The 17,986-nt window shown below is 48.2% G+C and overlaps 3 protein-coding genes across 3 annotated transcripts; all 3 read left to right on the forward strand.

The window, feature by feature from the left end:
* Window positions 1–575: 575 nt before the first annotated feature.
* On the forward strand, window positions 576–1,407 carry LOC115563923 (uncharacterized). The gene is made up of 3 exons (XM_030387646.2): window positions 576–782; window positions 864–1,021; window positions 1,082–1,407. Exons 1-3 carry the CDS (start codon window positions 602–604, stop codon window positions 1,346–1,348), a joined length of 606 nt encoding a protein of 201 aa, XP_030243506.1. The 5' UTR covers window positions 576–601; the 3' UTR covers window positions 1,349–1,407.
* Window positions 1,408–2,286: 879 nt separating this feature from the next.
* LOC115563924 (uncharacterized) lies at window positions 2,287–4,015 on the forward strand. Its single transcript, XM_030387647.2, is given in 3 exon segments — window positions 2,287–2,522; window positions 2,525–2,694; window positions 2,756–4,015. Coding segments are annotated over 3 exon segments (861 nt in total). The 5' UTR covers window positions 2,287–2,332; the 3' UTR covers window positions 3,257–4,015.
* Window positions 4,016–4,446: 431 nt separating this feature from the next.
* On the forward strand, window positions 4,447–16,916 carry LOC108652823 (uncharacterized). The gene is made up of 7 exons (XM_030387655.2): window positions 4,447–4,604; window positions 6,764–7,773; window positions 8,716–9,859; window positions 9,923–11,182; window positions 11,235–15,032; window positions 15,092–15,207; window positions 15,262–16,916. Exons 1-7 carry the CDS (start codon window positions 4,538–4,540, stop codon window positions 16,816–16,818), a joined length of 8,952 nt encoding a protein of 2,983 aa, XP_030243515.1. The 5' UTR covers window positions 4,447–4,537; the 3' UTR covers window positions 16,819–16,916.
* Window positions 16,917–17,986: the final 1,070 nt, after the last annotated feature.

A 17,986-nucleotide genomic window follows, 5' to 3' on the forward strand; every position in this document is an offset into this window, starting at 1 on the left:
TAAAGTGAACCAAAATAAAGCCAATAAATACTTCAGCTCAAAATGCTCATGTTTTATTTTTATCAAATGTATATATAATTTGCTGTATATACATTTTTAAAGTAACAGAAAACTAAATCATTCAATTAAAAAAAAATTAATATTTTATTGAAAATATACAGAAAACGATATTTATTGGGCATCTTCTTCTGCGACTCAGTAAACAGTTGCTGTACAGAAATATATGTATATTAAATAATATCATTTTTAAGATTTCAGTCTTCATAATAATTTATTTATTTATTTGAGTAAAAATACCCAAATGTTTTAAAATTCATACTAATAATTCGAATTATAATACTCAACATTAATAATAATAATAACACTTTAATAGAGATAGACATAATAATATATATACATATAATACCAACTGACTTTAATAGAGATATCCCTTAAATCTGCACAGTTACTCATCAGTTACGAAACTTTACAGCTGCAGCTAGGTGGGAGCTAGAGCTTTGCCACCTGTCGAGTGTTTTGCTGGCGTGAAGTGTACTTCACACGGCAGCGAGCGTATAAAAGTCAAAAGCATTGGCCGCCAGCTCGTAGTTAAAAGCGCATCATGAAAGTCAAAGCAATGCTCTGGGCGCTGCTGGTGGTCGTCCTTGCGACAGGATACAGTGATGCCAACAAAATCACGAGCTGTCACAGCTGCAGCGGCATCAACTGCCAGCGAACGGGAGTGTCTCTGGTGCAGAAGTGCGTCGACTCGCTGGATTACTGCGTGACCATCTACGAGAATTGTAGGTCATAAGAGCTGTGCCAGACTCTCTCTCTCTCTCTCACACACTCTTCTCTTTCAATATTTGTTCATAAATATTCAGCCAAAGTCCTGTATAAAGGCTGCTCCCTGGAAATACCAGCTAAACTGCGCCATCGCTGTGATTCACCTCACGATGATTCGTGCTTCAAGTGCAACTCGGACAACTGCAACAACGTGGGCTCCATGAGGTTCGCCTGTGTGCAGTGCGACTCCAGCAAGGTATGATGCCCATGTCGGTCTCTTTGTCGGATTTATATCAAGTTTCATGTGCACTCACAGGACGCCAACTGCGCCGAGAACGCAACCAGTTTGAGGCCAACCGTGTGCACAGCTCCAACCGCTCCCAACTCCTACTGCTATGTGAAGGCCTCTGGCTCGGGCAGCAACATTCAGCGCGGTTGCTCAACCACGGTGACCGATCAGCAGAGCTGCCTCCAGGATGCCAACTGCCTGCTCTGCTCCTCCGGCGATATTCGTGCCTGCAACAGCTTGAATATTACATTCGATTCAAATGCCGGCAATCGCTTCATTCGCTTTCTGCGCTAGTCTTAATGTTGCTAAAAAAATGAAATACTAGGAAATAAATAAATAATCATTTAACAAGAGTCTTGGTATTTTAATGGCATTTTAAAAACACTCTTACTGTAGCAGACTCTGCTAGATAAGATATACAAATGGCAAAGACTTGGCAGAGTGATTTAGTTGAGGAGTCATATAAATATCCAATTTTACGATACATACAAACAAGATTAGCCAACTGTATATATGAGACTGATATTTATTGCGATAAGATAATTATGCAATCGATCCTAAAATTCTGGTACTGCCAAGCACTGTCAAAATAGATTAGAATGAGCTCTATAGACTGCATATCAGAATATTTAGTATGCAATTGTTGATAAAGCCTATTACAAATGGATATATTAGTTATCGCTGCTTTATGTTTATCGTTTGATTGATCACCTACATATACTAGTAACTATTTTTAGACTGCATGGAAGGTGATTGATTTTCAAGCTTTGCAAAATTTTGATTTGATTCGAATTTACTCGTATTGTACTTTGCAAACTTTCCAAGGTTTATTGAAATTTCTGACTTTTAATTCATCACCCAACGAAAGTCAAATAAAACTGAACTCTTTTAACGAAATGTTGAAGTATGGAAAAAATTCCATTTTATTTGTAAACATGTTTATTTGCTTTCGACTAGGGAAGACCTCATAATGCTGCCCATTAAATGGCTAGTTGAGTGCCTCATGAATGTGCCAAAGAAGCCAAATGCTGAACTGCTGTTTACACAATTCTCAAGAGCAATGCAAACAATTACGAATAGTCATCCACTGAGCTTTATTCGGTTATCAATCAGCTTGACTTTGGCAAAGGTAGTATTAGATACTTGTGCGGCTGTTAAGAAACTTTAAAGAGCCGACCAGCTAAACTACTTGGGGCCCAACATTTCGACACTTCAGCCGAACACCCTCGATTGCCATGGAGTTTATATAAAGCGTAGGCCACCTAATCGCCAATCGAAATGCCCAAGGCATCAGTTGCAATGTTGACTAGGAAGTGTGCGATTCTCTGCATTCTATTGCCCTTGCTGGGTGCCAGCTGTGTCCTGGCATCGGAGTCATGCTTCTATTGCCGCGGCATCAACTGTCAAAGGAGCAGCTATCAGGTCACAGAGCAGTGTGTCGATCAGCTCGATGCATGTGTGAGTGTGTTTGAGGGGGCGTGGTTAGGGCGCAGGGCTGTCTGGAACGGCTGGACGACAGCTGGCGAGAGCAATGCGAGACCAAAGCTCACTCCCGAGTGCAGTGCGAGATTTGTGTGAGCGAAAAGTGCAATACTAGGAGCTCCCCTCAGCTCTCCTGTGTGCAGTGTAACGATACGCAGGTAAGCAACGAGCCAAGAGTTATCCTATTCAGCTCAAGGCTAAAGAGAATTTGTATTCAAGGATGAACGCTGTCGAACTGCTCCAGAGCAGCTGGCGGCACAAACCTGTGGCATAGCTCGCAGCGGACGCAACCTGTGCTACGCGAGCATCAAGAACCAACACGTCGAGAGAGGTTGTTCACTAACATTAGCTGATCAGCTCACTTGCCTGGCCGATCTCAATTGCAAGCTATGCGACCCAGCCGAAATTTCCCATTGTAATACTCAGCTTCTCGAGGAAATTGAAGAGACGACCTCCACGAGCACAACTGAATCGAGCTCGACTTCATCGACTTCCAGTTCCAGTTCCAGTTCCAGTTCCAGTTCTAGTTCCAGTTCCAGTTCCAGTTCCAGTTCAACCTCAACTAGTAGCACTACGACTTCCACTACTACTAGTCCATCCCCTGAGCCGCCAACTCCAACGCCTCAGCCCGGCAGTGCTCAAAGCTTATGTACGAAAAAAATTCCCATTTTACTATTGGCTCTGCAGCTGGCTATGTATTTTTATGCCTCCAATAAATAATTTGGCAGAAACAAAATATCGTTGGGTTTTGGATTCCCACGACCTTCTCTCCGTCATAAAACTAACCAATAATCATTAGGCGACTGTTAATGTTCATAAATAACGATTAAGTACTTAATAAGACCTATAAATACATATATATTTGTATATTTATATATATATATGTATATAGTATAGGGTTCACAATGCTCAGCAAATAGAGATAACTAGAATTCTCAGTTTCTTAGATTAATCTCTCTAAAACTTTCTTCCGTTTCTTCCATAACAAATAACATACATATACATATATATAGTTAGTCTTAATAAAAATTCAGCTTATCTAGGGAATTCAAACTAATTGAGTAATTGGAGCCCAACATCTAAGACGGTACAACAGACTTGGGGTACAAATAAACCCCAATATAAAAAATAATCTAACAATGATTAGAAGCGATTAAAGAGCATTGTGAAATAATAGAGGGAAAACCGAGAGGGATATAAATCGCATGGTAACAGCATAAGGAGTGATATGGAAATTCCATGAAAAATTTGACCAAGATGATAAGAGGTCAACGGCTAGAACACCCCAAAGACAAAGCACTTCCTGAAACCCTACAAACGATCAAAGGCACATAACAAGTTTATCAATTGATAAGAATTGAGTGCAGCGATACTGGAAATTGTTGTTATTGCGCCTCAAAATGCATTTCCCAACTGTGTAACTGTGAATCAGTTGACAATAAACGTCTACATTATACCAATAAAATCAATAGAAATACATATACACGTACGTGTTTATAGGTGAAGTTCGGACCTGCAATCCACATATTAAATTGTTGCCCTGTCGCCGCCTTATCTCATCAAATTCGCCAAAATGACGAAAATCGTGAAACGAGAATCGAGAATCGAGCTATACGAGTGTAAACGTGTATCGGCCCGATTCTGTGTGATTAGAGCAAAACTTTTGGTCGGCTTATCTGGCGCATTGTTTTTGCTTTTTATGTTAATTCCCCTTACTAAATACGCACTTGCAGTGGACAGCCGGACGGGGGCAGGGCGTTGCGGGTGGTGTGGGCGATGGGTGTTATAAATAACGGCGAGCAGAAACTTACTTTATCGGACATTCGGCAACAGTATCATATAATCATAGTCGTTAATATAAGGCAATAATCGTGGAACGACTCACTATGAAACGTACATTCGACAAATCTATAAAAGGTGCCCCAAACCCAGCCAGAAAATTAGTCGACCGATTCCACGTTTGTTGGTAATACGCGTCGGGTAAAAAAGAGCCCATCGATCATGAGGCTGAAAACAGCAGGGATAATAACTCTGCTACAAATAGTATTATATGTGGCTAATCCAAGTGGTAGGTGATCAACAAGGATAATTTGTTAATTCAAGTGTTGTTAATCGGAAAAAATATTTGATTTTAATCAGTTAATGAATTATCAAACTCTAAATAAATGTGGAGTATTATATAATCCAGTTGTGTTTAACTGAGAAAAGTATATATGCATTTATATATTTTATACATAATCTATCAAAGTGCTAAACAGTGTTATCAATAAATGAATAATCATAAACAAATTTCATTGCTAAATGTCACGTAGCTTAACGAATTGCTTAAAGCTAAGCGCATTAATTGTGCAGCTTTCTGAAACGGAAATAGAACTATGGATAGCACTACGATAAGGATATGATACAGTGAACAGTTGGAGAATCGAAAACAATATAATACTAACCTTTTATGCTTTTTTTTGATTGAATCGAAAAAAAAGAATATATATAAAAATATATATATTTATATATAGATGTGACGAATTGATGCGGTTATGGCAGATACGCTAAAAGATTAGCAAAGCTCCGGCTGAAGGCTTTTATGAACTTTATATTATCTGAATTGGTGAAATATTATGCCGAAATGTGAACTTTCTAAGAAATACTACTACAACTACATTTATTGCTAGTTTTGTAAAAAAAACAACGTGTGGAAAATAATTATACACATACTTTCTCGTGAAGAATTAAAATAAACCCAAGTATATCTATGATAAGCTACAGAAAACCCAATGAATGAATCATTATTTCAACTAAGCTATTGACCAAGAATACTATCTACATATTGACTTTATGAGAATTTTAAATGACGTATTTTGACAGAATTTACACCAACTTTAAATATGTCATATTGGCAATCGATCAAGAACATATGAATTTGGGTGCTATTTATTAATCATATTTTTATTTTTATTAATTACCTGGATATATTCTTGACAGCCTTGTTGATATACTCAATCAAGTTCGTCTGTCTGCGTTCAAAGGTTGTCAGTCGAACAGCTGTAAAATATATAATTTTATGTTGAAAATCTACAATTGAATTATTAAAATCTAATTTTTGCCTTATCAAATTATATATTAGGTTCTTGATATTACAAATATTATAAAAGTATTTAAAACGAAAAATATAAATATATAAAATAAAATAATTAAAAACGTATCGAATATATACACAAGATGCCAAACGTAATTTTCTCTTACTACAGTTCCTTTTAAAAGAAAATATACTCAAGTATTTAAAACACTATCGACTGCATTTACAGCAACCTGAAATATTTCGTAAAGATGATGTGGAAATCCATACGATTTCTAATCAAATTGTATTATTCCCCTCTTAGCGAAGTCAAAGTGATTTACTAAGATTTAGTGCGTGGATAGTTTTTGAGGGCTTGATTCCCAGGTGTGGACTTTGGCTGTAGCTATCGACCTTGTGTGAAGCGTGTGCTTTCAACTGATTGAAAGATTATCTTGTGATAGTTGAATTAGATTAGGATTAATCTAAAGGGAATTTCAAGTTTCCAAATTGTTTGATTATGTTCTTAATAATTTGATGTGCTTTGAAAACGTTTTTTGCTTTCACTTTTAATTAACTTAAAGTAGTCTCAAGTTTTTCTTTGGGTTTTCTGGTTTTTTTTTTTTTTTGCTCTTATATAAACCGCATAAAAAATGCTATCACTAGCAATTAGCAATGTACGTTCGCGCGTTGTAAATCGATAAAGCGATTTGATTGCCGACCATAAATAATACAACTATAGTATTTCGCCGATAAAACTAGCCGCTAGATTAGTGAAAATTTATGTAGCAGTGCATGTAGTATATTTATACATGTGTATTTCCAGCTTTACAAAGATTTCACAGAAGGGAAAGCTCTTTCAGTTACTTGAATGGTTTCTCAATTATATTCGTAAAGCTAAAACAGGCTGGGAATATGAGATAATGAAATATGTTGTCGAATGCATATATGAGTGACTGGAAATACATGCTAGATAGACTCCAGTTATTTCTATTGATCTATATTATATCAGATCTTATGATATCATAGGTAAGCTCAGGTATATTATAGATCAATATAAATAGCTGGATTCTGTTTAACAATCAAACTACTTATACTACAAATTACATTAACAAGAGAACTTAAATATTCCAAAATAGAAATAAGAAAACTCTACATATATGTTCCCATTGCAGATGCCTGGCCACATAGCTGGCATACCGGCCCCATAAATTGTTACATCTGCACCAGCCCGGAGCAGTGTTTGGCCAGCACGGGTCAATTGCAGAAGTGTGAGAACAACAATGCTCAGAGCTGTGTGGCCGTCTTCGATAGCACTGGAGCGGTCATTCAGCGTGGCTGCAGCGATAGCCTGCAGGACACGTGCAGCGCGCAGGATGCGGACTGCTACGAGTGCCGTTCGAACGGCTGCAACAATCTGAAGAACAACAAGCAACTGGTGGAGTGTGTACTGTGCGATGCCCAGGATGATGAAAACTGTCTGTTCGACATTGAGCTGGTGACAGAGCGACGAACCTGCAATGAGAAGTGCATCACAGCGCTGTATCCGCGCACCAGCGACAAGGACTCGCCTTTGGAGCTAGTGCGCACCTGCCTGGACGATCTGGACCTGGACGACCGAGAGGACTGTGCGGCGGGTCTTTCAGCCAACTGCGTCGCCTGCGACAGCGCCAGCTGCAACCAAGCTGAGCTCGGCGTGCGCAGCAGCTGCAATGCCTGCACCGGCGGCAACTGCGACAGGCCGGAGTCGAAGACGTGTCGCGCCGTTGTGCCCAGCGGCGCGGAGCAGTGCTTCATACAGCTGGACGAGAGCAACAAGATCGCCGAGTACGGCTGCCTAAGCCAGTACAACGTGAGCGATGCCGCAGCCCTGCAGAGGGAGAAGCGCATCTGGACCTGCTCGGGAGAGAACTGCAATGTGCTCTCGGCCTTGCCCACAGCCAAATCGTGCAAACTGTGCAGCTCGCGCACCGACAAGAACTGCGCCGTCGACCCGAGCAACTTGCTCTCCGAAACGCAGTGCTCTCATCCTCTGAACACCGATTGCTATGCCCTGCTCCGCATTGATGGCCACACGGAACGTGGCTGCCTCGCCAGCCTGGACGAAGAGGACTACCTGGAGTGCTTGGGCGGCAGCAATGCCACCAAATGCAGCACCTGCACTGGCGATAACTGTAATGTTAAGGTAAGTGCTCAAGTTGTGGATGACATATAAGATTTCCTTTTGTATGAGGTAATTAAAAGTATAAATGATGTTGCAAATGTGTGTCTGTTCAAAGCCATATAATAATGTAAAATGGTCTATTGATACCGATCTAATAATATGGGTATCAATAAACACACATGGAAGCCTTAGTATATTTGTATATTGAATTGCAATATATGAGCTAAAAAGGAATTGAAGAAGAACGATATTAGCTGTTCGGATAAAAAGTTACACAATCAGGGTAATTAAAAATGTACTATAGAAACCTCCTTAGACTAACTAAGAATGTAGAGTAATGCCTCCTTTTAACTCATCGAAGTTTGCTTCAAGTTTATTTATTTGCTTTACATTATCCGGCAGACGATATAGCCATAAAAGTTTTCGGTCTTGGGACCAGTATTTCCGCCGCAATTACTGTACGAACGCCATAAGCGAAGTTATTTCCTACTGAAATATAAAATATGTATGAAAAACATAAGATTTAGTATATCTGTCACGATCTGCTGGGAAGAACCAATTGGCTCAATCTCCATGACTAAGAACCCTTTTTAAATGATACCTAACTAAAAGGAATTCTGTTGAATCATATCAAAACTACCGGTCCGGAAGATAAGCTGTAGATTACGAAATTATCTGAGTAGTAAATACAACAAAAAAGAAGAAGAGGAAACCAAAATTAAATGATTATTATTCATACTCTATTTATTATTATATATACATATATATATTTTTATGGAATTATTATTCATACATTATTCATCATATCATTATCTTATGTTATCTTATGCTATTTTAATTATTATTCCCATTCTTATTCTTATCTTGAAAGTATTTTGACTTACATTATTATTATTGTAAATCTCATTTACACAACCTTAAATCCAATCTACAAATGAATCATCACACTTATTTCGTCCACAGCTCCAACCAGCTGATCGTCTGACGTGCCACATCTGCGACTCCAGTGTGGACAGCAGCTGTGAGAAGTCGCCCGATGCCGCCGCACTCTGTGTGCTGCACTCGCCGGATCAGAGCTGTGTGACCACGCTCGATGAGCAGGGCAACACGCTGCGTGGCTGTGGCGGCGAACTGGACTGCCTCAGCTCCGACAGCGCCAGCTGCCAGCGCTGCTCGGGCAGCAACTGCAACACGGCCAATCTGGCCAGACGCGCCGACGGCCGTCCTGGTCTGTGGGGCCAGGCGCTGCCGCTGAGCTGCCTCAGCTGTGGCGACGCCGCGAGCTGTGCGTCCAGCAGCCTGGAGAGCACCGCCTGCGCCAGCAAATCCGAGTACTGCATGACGGTCTTCGATGCGAGCGGAGCGGTCAGTGCGCGCGGCTGCAGCAATGTGGTAGAGGCGACGTTCAGCTCGTACTGCGATGCCAACAGCGAGAACTGCCACAACTGCAACTCGAATGGCTGCAACAGCGCCACATCGCTGGACAGCTACACGGAGTGCGTCTACTGCGAGGCCGGCCAGAACGCCGACTGTGTGACGAACCCCACAGCCGTGCCGGCCAGACGCCAGTGCAACGGCCAGTGCATGTCGGCATACAGGCCTCAGAATGGTTCGGGTGTGTTTGAGCTGGTGCGTGGCTGCTTGGACGACAAGGAGCCGGAGGATCAGCAGCTGTGTGCCTCAGGTGCCGACAAGGAGTGCGCGGCCTGTACAGGCAACGCCTGCAACACGAACGATCTGAGCCAAAGCTCGCTCAGCTGTTACGCGTGCAACGAGGATCTGGACTGCCAAGACCCAGTAATGGCCGTGTGCCTCAACTACAGTCCCACAGATCGCTGTTATATGCTGTTCGATGAGACGGCCTCGGTAGCGGCGCTCGGCTGTCAGTCCGATCTGGATGAGAAATTTATCGATGAGAATCTAGAGAATTTGATTTTCTGCGAGGGAAACAATTGCAACTTCTTTGACATCGTGCCCAGGCCCAACGACTGCGCCGTCTGCTCCTCATTCGACGATGTCAACTGTGCCGTCGATCCCAAGCAGATCGCGCGGTTCGAGACGTGCAACGTCCTGCCCAACACTCGCTGCATGACCCGTATTCTCTCAGGTGAGTTGGAAAGCAGCTCTCTCCAGTTTAGTGCTCCAATGAATTTTCAATGAACTTTACCAGATGGCTCAACGGAACGCGGCTGCTTAAGCAACTTGGCAACAGCTGCGCTGAGGGCCTGTCTGAAGGGCGAGGGCAACTGTGATGTGTGCGAAGGTGATTTGTGCAATCAGCAGATCTATCCGGCGGATCGTCGTCGCTGTCAGCGCTGCAACACGGTGCTGGATCCCACTTGCGGCTCAGCGCCCAATGCTGCCAGTGTCTGTCCGCGGTACGACGAGAACCAGGGCTGCAGCGTCAAGTTGGTAAATGGCGAAACCTACAGAGGCTGCCAGTCGGAGTTCGAGTGCGACGATTCGGACAAGCAGTACTGCCGCAACTGCAAGGGCGACAACTGCAACGTGGCCGACCTGGAGCTCATCAACATTGGCTATCCGGGCAAATGGGTGACGCCGCCGATCAATTGCTACACCTGTGCGGGCGTCGATTGCCAGGGCAGCGGCTTGGGTCCCCTGCAAAAGTGCCACAACAACAATGAGCAGAACTGTGCGACCGTCTTTGCCAGCAATGGCTCGGTAGTGCTGCGCGGCTGCACCGATCAGCTGTACGCGGATACGGACTTAACGCAATATTGCGACGAGAACTCCGGCAATTGCAAGTTCTGTAAATCGACGGGCTGCAATAATGCCAAACAGCTGGCGGACTATGTGGACTGTGTGCTGTGCGACGGCAGCGAGCAGGCCGAGTGTGTGCGCAGCATTGGCGACGTAAAGCGCCAGATCTCCTGCCAGGGCAGTTGCTTTACGGGCCTCTATCCGCGCAATCGAACCGAGCTGGACTCGCCACTGGAGCTGGCACGCGGCTGCCTGGACGATCTGGACTATGACGATCGCTTGGCCTGTGCCGAAGGCAGCCTGGAGCATTGTGTGTCGTGCAGCGGTGCCGCCTGCAACAAGGAGGCTGTGCCCGAGAACCGCCTGAGCTGCAACTACTGCGACGACGAGAACTGTGAGACGGTGAGCTCGCACACCTGCACCGCCTACAGAGCGAACGACGAGTGCTACATTCATGTCGGAGATAGGCGCATCGAGAGCATGGGCTGTGCCAGTGATTTGCAGCGTTCCTTCCTGCAAGCCAATCGTCGCGACCTGTACCTATGCAGCGACAATAACTGCAATGTTAAGGATGTGCTGAATCTAGATGGCGTAATCTGCAATGTTTGCAATTCCATAACTAGCGCTAATTGCATCCGAGGTCAGTCCCTGCTCGCCGCCCTCTGTGAACATTACCTGAATCCCGAATGTTACACTCACATTAACGAAGGTAGGTGACTTTTCAATCCAGGGAGAGTTCATTCTGATATTCCCTCCGACAGTTGGCGTTTTGCAGCGAGGCTGTCTCATGGACACGGCCGATGACCTCTACGACGACTGCCTGAGCGGCAACAGCTCAACTTGTCTGACTTGCGACTCCAATTTTTGCAACAAGGAGGTGTTCCCCGCGGACTGGCAGAGCTGCTTGCGCTGCGATTCAAAGAATGACGCCGACTGCGAAAGCCAGCCCGAGGCCTATGACAGCTACTGTCCGATCTATGAGGCTGACGATGGCTGTGTGACGAGCCTGGAGAATGGACGCACGCGTCGCGGCTGCAAGTCGGAGATCTACTGCGATCCCAGCCAAGTGGCCAGCTGTCGCATCTGCGAGGACGCCAATTGCAATGCCGTCGATCTGGGCAGCAGCTATGTGGGTGAGCCGGGCAAGTGGCAGGATTTGCCATTGACCTGTCTCGTCTGCTCCGATCTCGAGAGCTGCGCAATCGAGACCACGGCCACGACCTGCCAGGGCGACAACAAGCAGCTCTGCAGCACCGTGTTCAATGAGGCTGGGCAGGTGATAGCCCGCGGCTGCAGCAATGCGATCCTGGCCGAGCATCTCGACTACTGTGAGGCGAACAGCGGCAAGTGTCCGCAGTGCAAGTCGAATGGCTGCAACAACGCCATTAGCCTGGACGTCTACGTCGATTGCTATCAGTGCGATGCCGAGCAGGAGCCGAGCTGCGCCTGGGAGACGCCCAAGAAGACGCGCCAGTGCCAGGGCCAGTGCATGACGGGCATGTATCCACGCAGCTCCGCCGCGGACTCAGCCCTGCTGCCCACTCGGGGCTGCCTGGACGATCTGGAGGAGGCTGACAGGGCGAAGTGCGCGGCGGGCAATCATGCCGGCTGCACAGCCTGCACCGGTGCCTTGTGCAATAGCGGGGACATCATAGAGACGCCGCACGAGTGCTACAAGTGCCTGGATCCGGAGTGCGAGGACATGGTGAAGGCCAGGTGTGTCGCCTACAGGCCGAACGATCAGTGCTACTTGGCATTCGACAGCATGAGCATCGTGGACATGGGCTGCGTCAGTGACTTTGAGACGCAAGTGGTCAACGAGCTGGTCGCTCAGCAGCGTCTGCTGATCTGCGACGGGCTGAACTGCAATCATCCCGACATCATACCCAATCCCAACAGCTGTCTGCAGTGCAATTCCCTCACTGAGCCGCGCTGTGCCACCCTACCCAATCAATTGCTAACCACCAGCATCTGCTCCATGATCCCCTACACCCAGTGCGTCACGCACATCGATGCCGCTGGCACGACCTCGCGCGGCTGCGTCTCGAACTTGGACAGCGACGACTTCTACGGCTGTATCATGGGCACCTCCGACAACTGTGAGCTGTGCACGGGCTTCAACTGCAACGGGCTCAGCGTCTTTCCCGCAGACCGACGTCGCTGCCATCAGTGCGACTCGGCGACCGATGCCAACTGCGCGTCAGCGCCCAGCAGCAGCGCCGTCTGCCCCATTTATAAGGCCGACGACACGTGCGTGACGACGCTGCTCAATGAGGTGACCTATCGCGGCTGCAGCTCCAGCCTGAGCTGCTCGGATCCCAGCGACCCGAGCACCTGTCGCGTCTGCAGCAGCGACAATGACTGCAACACGATCAACCTGGAGCGCTTGAATGTGCACGGCTCGCCGGGCACCTGGCAGGAGCCGCCCATTAGCTGTCTGAGCTGCGGGAGCGCCAGTGAATGCGCCGCGGGCGCCGGCCAGTTGACGCAGTGCGTCGGCAAGGACAACTGCGTTACGGTCTTCGATAGCACCGGCGATGTGGTCACCGCACGTGGCTGCAGCAGCACTCTGGATGCGACCAGCGCCGATTACTGCGACGAGCAGCCCGACAATTGTCCGCGCTGCAACTCCAATGGCTGCAATGTGGCCAACACCCTCAAGGACTATGTGGATTGCCTGGTGTGCGATTCGAGAGTGAATCCGAACTGTGTCCAGGATGTGACGACGATCACCCGGACACGCTCGTGCCATCAGCGCTGTGTGTCCGCCTTCCTGCCACTCTTCGATGAGGCCGAGAATCCGAGCTACGCTCTATTGCGCAACTGCTTCGATGACATTGAGGAGGCGGATCGCCAGACTTGCGGCACGGACGCGAACAAGTTCTGTGCCAGCTGTGCGGATGACAAGTGCAACACGGCGGATCTGGTGGCCACGCGGCACAGCTGCCTGCAGTGCCGCGGCGACGATTGCCAGGATCCCCAGCCGGCCGTTTGCTCCAACTATCGGGAGAACGATGAGTGCTACATTGAGTTCGATGAGCAGCGCTCTGTGGTGGCTCAGGGCTGCCTCAGTGAGCTCAGCCTTGGGGACATTTACGTGCTGCAGCTCTCGAAGCGTCTAATCCGCTGTGCGGACAACAATTGCAATTCGATAGAGTCGCTGCCCGAGCCCCAGAGCTGTGTCCTTTGCAGCTCGCGCACGGATCGCAACTGCGCCGTGAGTCCGAGCAATGTGAACAGCGCCACCAGCTGCCAGCTGACGGGTCTGCCGGAGTGCTATACACGTGTGCTGGATGATGGCGCCACGGAGCGCGGCTGCCTGTCCAGCCTGGAGGAGGACGAGTTCCTCGGCTGCTACAATGGCACTGCCTCGGGCTGCGCCTCCTGCTCGGGCGACTTGTGCAACAAGGAGCTGTACCCCGCCGATCGCACCTTGTGCCACATTTGCAACTCGGAGACCAATGCCAACTGCGAGTCGGCGCCCAACAGCCTCTCCGTGTGCCCCGTGTACGCCGAGGGCGATTCGTGTGTGACCAATCTACGCGCCGGCATCACCTACAGAGGCTGCGCCACCGAGCTGAGCTGTGAGCCCAACTCGAAGACGTGCGTCATCTGCCAGGGCAACGGCTGCAATGTGGCCGATCTCGCGGCCCAAACGGACGACAATCACGGCTGGTGGCAGGATCTGCCCCTCACCTGTCTCAGCTGCGAAGGCGCCGCCTGCCAGCAGGAGAGCATCAGCCTCAGCACAGAGCGCTGCGCGGACAACAACGAACAGGACTGCATAACCGTCTTCGACGCGTCCAATGCGGTGATTCGCCGTGGCTGTGAGGATACCATCGATGCGGATGAGCAGCTCGCCAGCTATTGCAGCAGCAACCGGGCCCACTGCCCGCTGTGCAAGTCGAACGAGTGCAACAATGCGACGGAGATCACGCAGTACAACAGCTGCATCTACTGCGACAGCACCAAGAGCAAGTCCTGCCTGTGGGAGCCGACGAGCGCGACGCACAAGCGTCGCCAGTGCCAGGGTCGCTGCATGACGGCGCTGTTTGGCAGCGCCGAGGCCGGATTGGATCTGGTGCGCACCTGCCTGGATGACAAAGAGCCGGCGGATCAGCTAATCTGCGCCAGCGGCGAGGACGAGCACTGCGCGGCCTGCGCCGGCGAGGACTGCAATGTCCAAGCTGTGCCCGCTGAGCGGCTCAGCTGCTATCACTGCAAGGGCGCCAGCTGCGAGGAGCCGACGAGCAGACAGTGCGACATCTACAAGCAGGAGGACAGCTGCTTCATCTGGTTCGACGACACCAACAGCGTCCAGCAGTCGGGCTGCCTGAGCTCGTTCCGCAACCAGGATCTGGAGAGTGTGATCAAGACGAAGCGCATTTCCGTTTGCGAGGGCGACAACTGCAACGTGCTGACCGACATCCGGCACGTGCTCTGCGCCGTCTGCGACTCACGCGAGGATCCCACGTGTGCGACCACGCCCCTGGCCATTGACAGCTTCAAGACCTGCAGTCAACTGCCGCACACGCACTGTGTGACCAGGCTGGAGAACGGTAAGCCAGACAATCGATGTGAGATCCCTGGGAGACTCTTTTCAAACGGCTCTTTTCAGACGGTGCTACGACCCGAGGCTGCCTCTACGACTTGGACCAGACTCAGTTTGCTGACTGTCTGCTGGGCAACAGCGAGAACTGCACAGTCTGTGCGCAGGACGGCTGCAATCGCGAGGTGAGTCTCAATAGTTGTGCGAAAGTCGATAGACTAAGAGAGTCTGCTCCCTAGATCTTCCCGGCCAATCGGCTGCAGTGCTACGACTGCAGCTCGGCGGACGACAGCAGCTGCACCTCCGATCCCGACCAGACCGCGGTCTGCCCCTGGGTCAGCCACACGGAAACCTGCCAAACGAAGCTGGAGAGCGGCGTGACGACGCGCGGCTGCAGCAGCGCCATCGGCTGCAGCAGCAGCGACTATCGCACCTGCCGCAGCTGCTCGGGCAGCCAGTGCAACTCGATTGACTTGCTCAACCGCGTGGACGACGGACAGCACGGCCTGTTCCAGCCGCTGCCCCTCAAGTGCCACGCCTGCGAGGGCGAGCACTGCCACAGCTCGTTGGGCCCGGCCGTGCAGTGCAGCCTGAACATCGAGCAGGACTGCAAGACGGTGTTCGAGATGGATGGCGTGACGGTGCGCCGCCGCGGCTGTGCGGACGATGTGGACGACTACGAGGATCGCTACTGCCGCCGGAATCCCGAATTGTGTGTGACCTGCAAGTCGAACGAGTGCAACGTTGCCTGGAGCACAGCCGAGCTGACCAGCTGCATCTTCTGCAACTCGACGACAAACGGGCAGTGCGTCAGCTATCCCCAGAGCACAGAGCTGAGCACACGCCACTGCCAGGGCAAGTGCATGGTGGCCCTGGTGCACACGACTGTCATCCGCAGCTGTCTCGACGACAAGGAGCCCTTCGACCGGCCGGCCTGCAGCGATGACGGCAGCGGCACCACCTGCGCCGCCTGCGCCGGCGACAACTGCAACACGTTCGCCTACCCAGCGGACCGTCTCAGCTGCCACGTCTGCTCGAACAGCGGCTGCACCGCCAGCCATGCGGAGTACTGCACCGCTTATGTGGCGAACGACTTTTGCTTTGCCAAGTACAAGGACGGCAATCCGGAGCTGTTGGGCTGTGCGAGCAGCCAGAGCAGCTCCGATCTGGATGAGTGGCGCTCGGCGAACCAGCTGTACGAGTGCTCTACCAAGGACTGCAATGTGCTGAGCGGCCTGCCAAGCAGCGGCATTTGCCTTGCCTGCGATTCGAGCAAGACGCCCAACTGTGCCCAGGCGCCCACCGAAGTGGCCACCACAACGACCTGCCACGCCCCCTTGGCGGACTGCCTGACGCGACTGCAAGACGGGCACACCGTACGCGGCTGCCTCAACAGCCTGAGCAGCAGCGAGGGCAGCGCCTGTGTGGCCAACGGCACCTGTGTGGGCTGCGCCGGCGACAAGTGCAACGCCGACATATTCCCCGAGAGCCGGCTCCGTTGTCACATCTGCAATTCGGTGGCCAACGAGGGCTGCAGCGAGAATCCCAATCACTTGGCCGTCTGCCCCATCTATGCGGACGAAGAATTTTGTGTCTCGTTCCGCGATCCCGACGGCTACATCCAGCGCGGCTGCAACACCCAGGTGGAGTGCGACGCCAACGACAGGGAGAACTGCATCTGGTGCTCGGAAATCGGCTGCAACACCAACCAGTTCAATGGCGCCGCTGCCCTCGGCGGTATTGGCCTGGCACTCACGCTCGCCTGGTCGTTGGTCGTCAGCTACAGCGGCAACTGAGCCACCCATCGATACGCCATGCCATAGCATTTAATTAAAATAGTTGTACATACGAAACCAAAACAAATCTAAATAAATTAATACGAAAATATTTACAAGCTCGCATTTTGTATTGCCTTTCGTGTGAGGATAACAATATTATTGGAGCCTTGTACGAGCTGCCTTCGGATTATCTAGGCATCCATCTCTATTTTCCTGTCTGCCTTGTCACCTCTTAAATCATGTGATTTCCTAATAATATATTCGTATTTCACTTCCACACGATCTGCCGGAAGCATTTGGAATGATTCAAATACAATTAAGAATAAAACATAATAAATTTACAATATATAATTTCTTAACAGAAAAAAAATGAACGTATCTCTCAGTCTGGCTAAAAGCATTAACGAAAATCCCATTTGAATATCATTATTCAATAAAAGTAGCTAACAACAACAACAAAATTCAAAAAGTATTTAAAAAGGCGAATCATACATAAAATTAAATTCTTAATGTCAGTAGAAAATATATCCAAATAAAATAAAATAAAATATTAAATATATATAAATTAAAATTAGTCATACCATATTATTAAAAATATATATAACTAGCATTTATCAATAAGAATTATATAATAATATTTACTATATTGTTAAACAATTTTATATATTTTTGTTTATTATTAATTATTATTTATCGGAATGAGATTTTTTTCAAAACCTCTTTTACATATGTATACGCCAGGCTAGTAAGAATACTAAAATAAACATGGTTTAGTTTTACAAAATTAGGAAAAGGCAAAAAGTCATCATAAATTGTCTTTCAAGCTCACTGTTAAGTCTTGTGGCGCTATCTCTAATATAAATTAAGTTAGTTGCCCACCAAAGGATCAAGTTTTATGTTACTCACGACTAAATACAAATTTATCTTAAGCCTCTATCATATCGCCATACAGTACAGTAGCTCTGTGCTTTTCTTTTTTTTGTTGGTAATTTCGAATAAAATTGCTGACCACTAAATTGCGTTCATAAATCTAAGCGTAATTGCTTTTAGCCATGTCCAGCAATTAAGAGCAAATCAAATTGTTTGTCGACTTGTTTGTTGGCCATTCGAACGGCGTTAAGTTCATAAAGTGCCGCCAGTTGACTACACAAATTGTCAGCTGTGGCTAATCTTGATGGCCCCGCCA

Source organism: Drosophila navojoa, chromosome 5 (genome assembly GCF_054131105.1).
Source record: "Drosophila navojoa isolate 15081-1374.11 chromosome 5, UAZ_NAV_1.0, whole genome shotgun sequence".
NCBI lineage: Eukaryota > Metazoa > Arthropoda > Insecta > Diptera > Drosophilidae > Drosophila > Drosophila navojoa.

Excerpts from the sequence above, each read along its gene's own strand:
- LOC115563923 (XM_030387646.2), top strand. The coding sequence starts at position 602 with ATGAAAGTCAAAGCAATGCTCTGGGCGCTGCTGGTGGTCGTCCTTGCG. Across the intron at positions 783-863 it reads CGTGACCATCTACGAGAATT|CCAAAGTCCTGTATAAAGGC; the intron begins GTAGGTCATAAG and ends ATAAATATTCAG. Across the intron at positions 1,022-1,081 it reads TGCAGTGCGACTCCAGCAAG|GACGCCAACTGCGCCGAGAA; the intron begins GTATGATGCCCA and ends GTGCACTCACAG.
- LOC108652823 (XM_030387655.2), top strand. The coding sequence starts at position 4,538 with ATGAGGCTGAAAACAGCAGGGATAATAACTCTGCTACAAATAGTATTA. Across the intron at positions 7,774-8,715 it reads GCGATAACTGTAATGTTAAG|CTCCAACCAGCTGATCGTCT; the intron begins GTAAGTGCTCAA and ends TTTCGTCCACAG. Across the intron at positions 15,208-15,261 it reads AGGACGGCTGCAATCGCGAG|ATCTTCCCGGCCAATCGGCT; the intron begins GTGAGTCTCAAT and ends TCTGCTCCCTAG.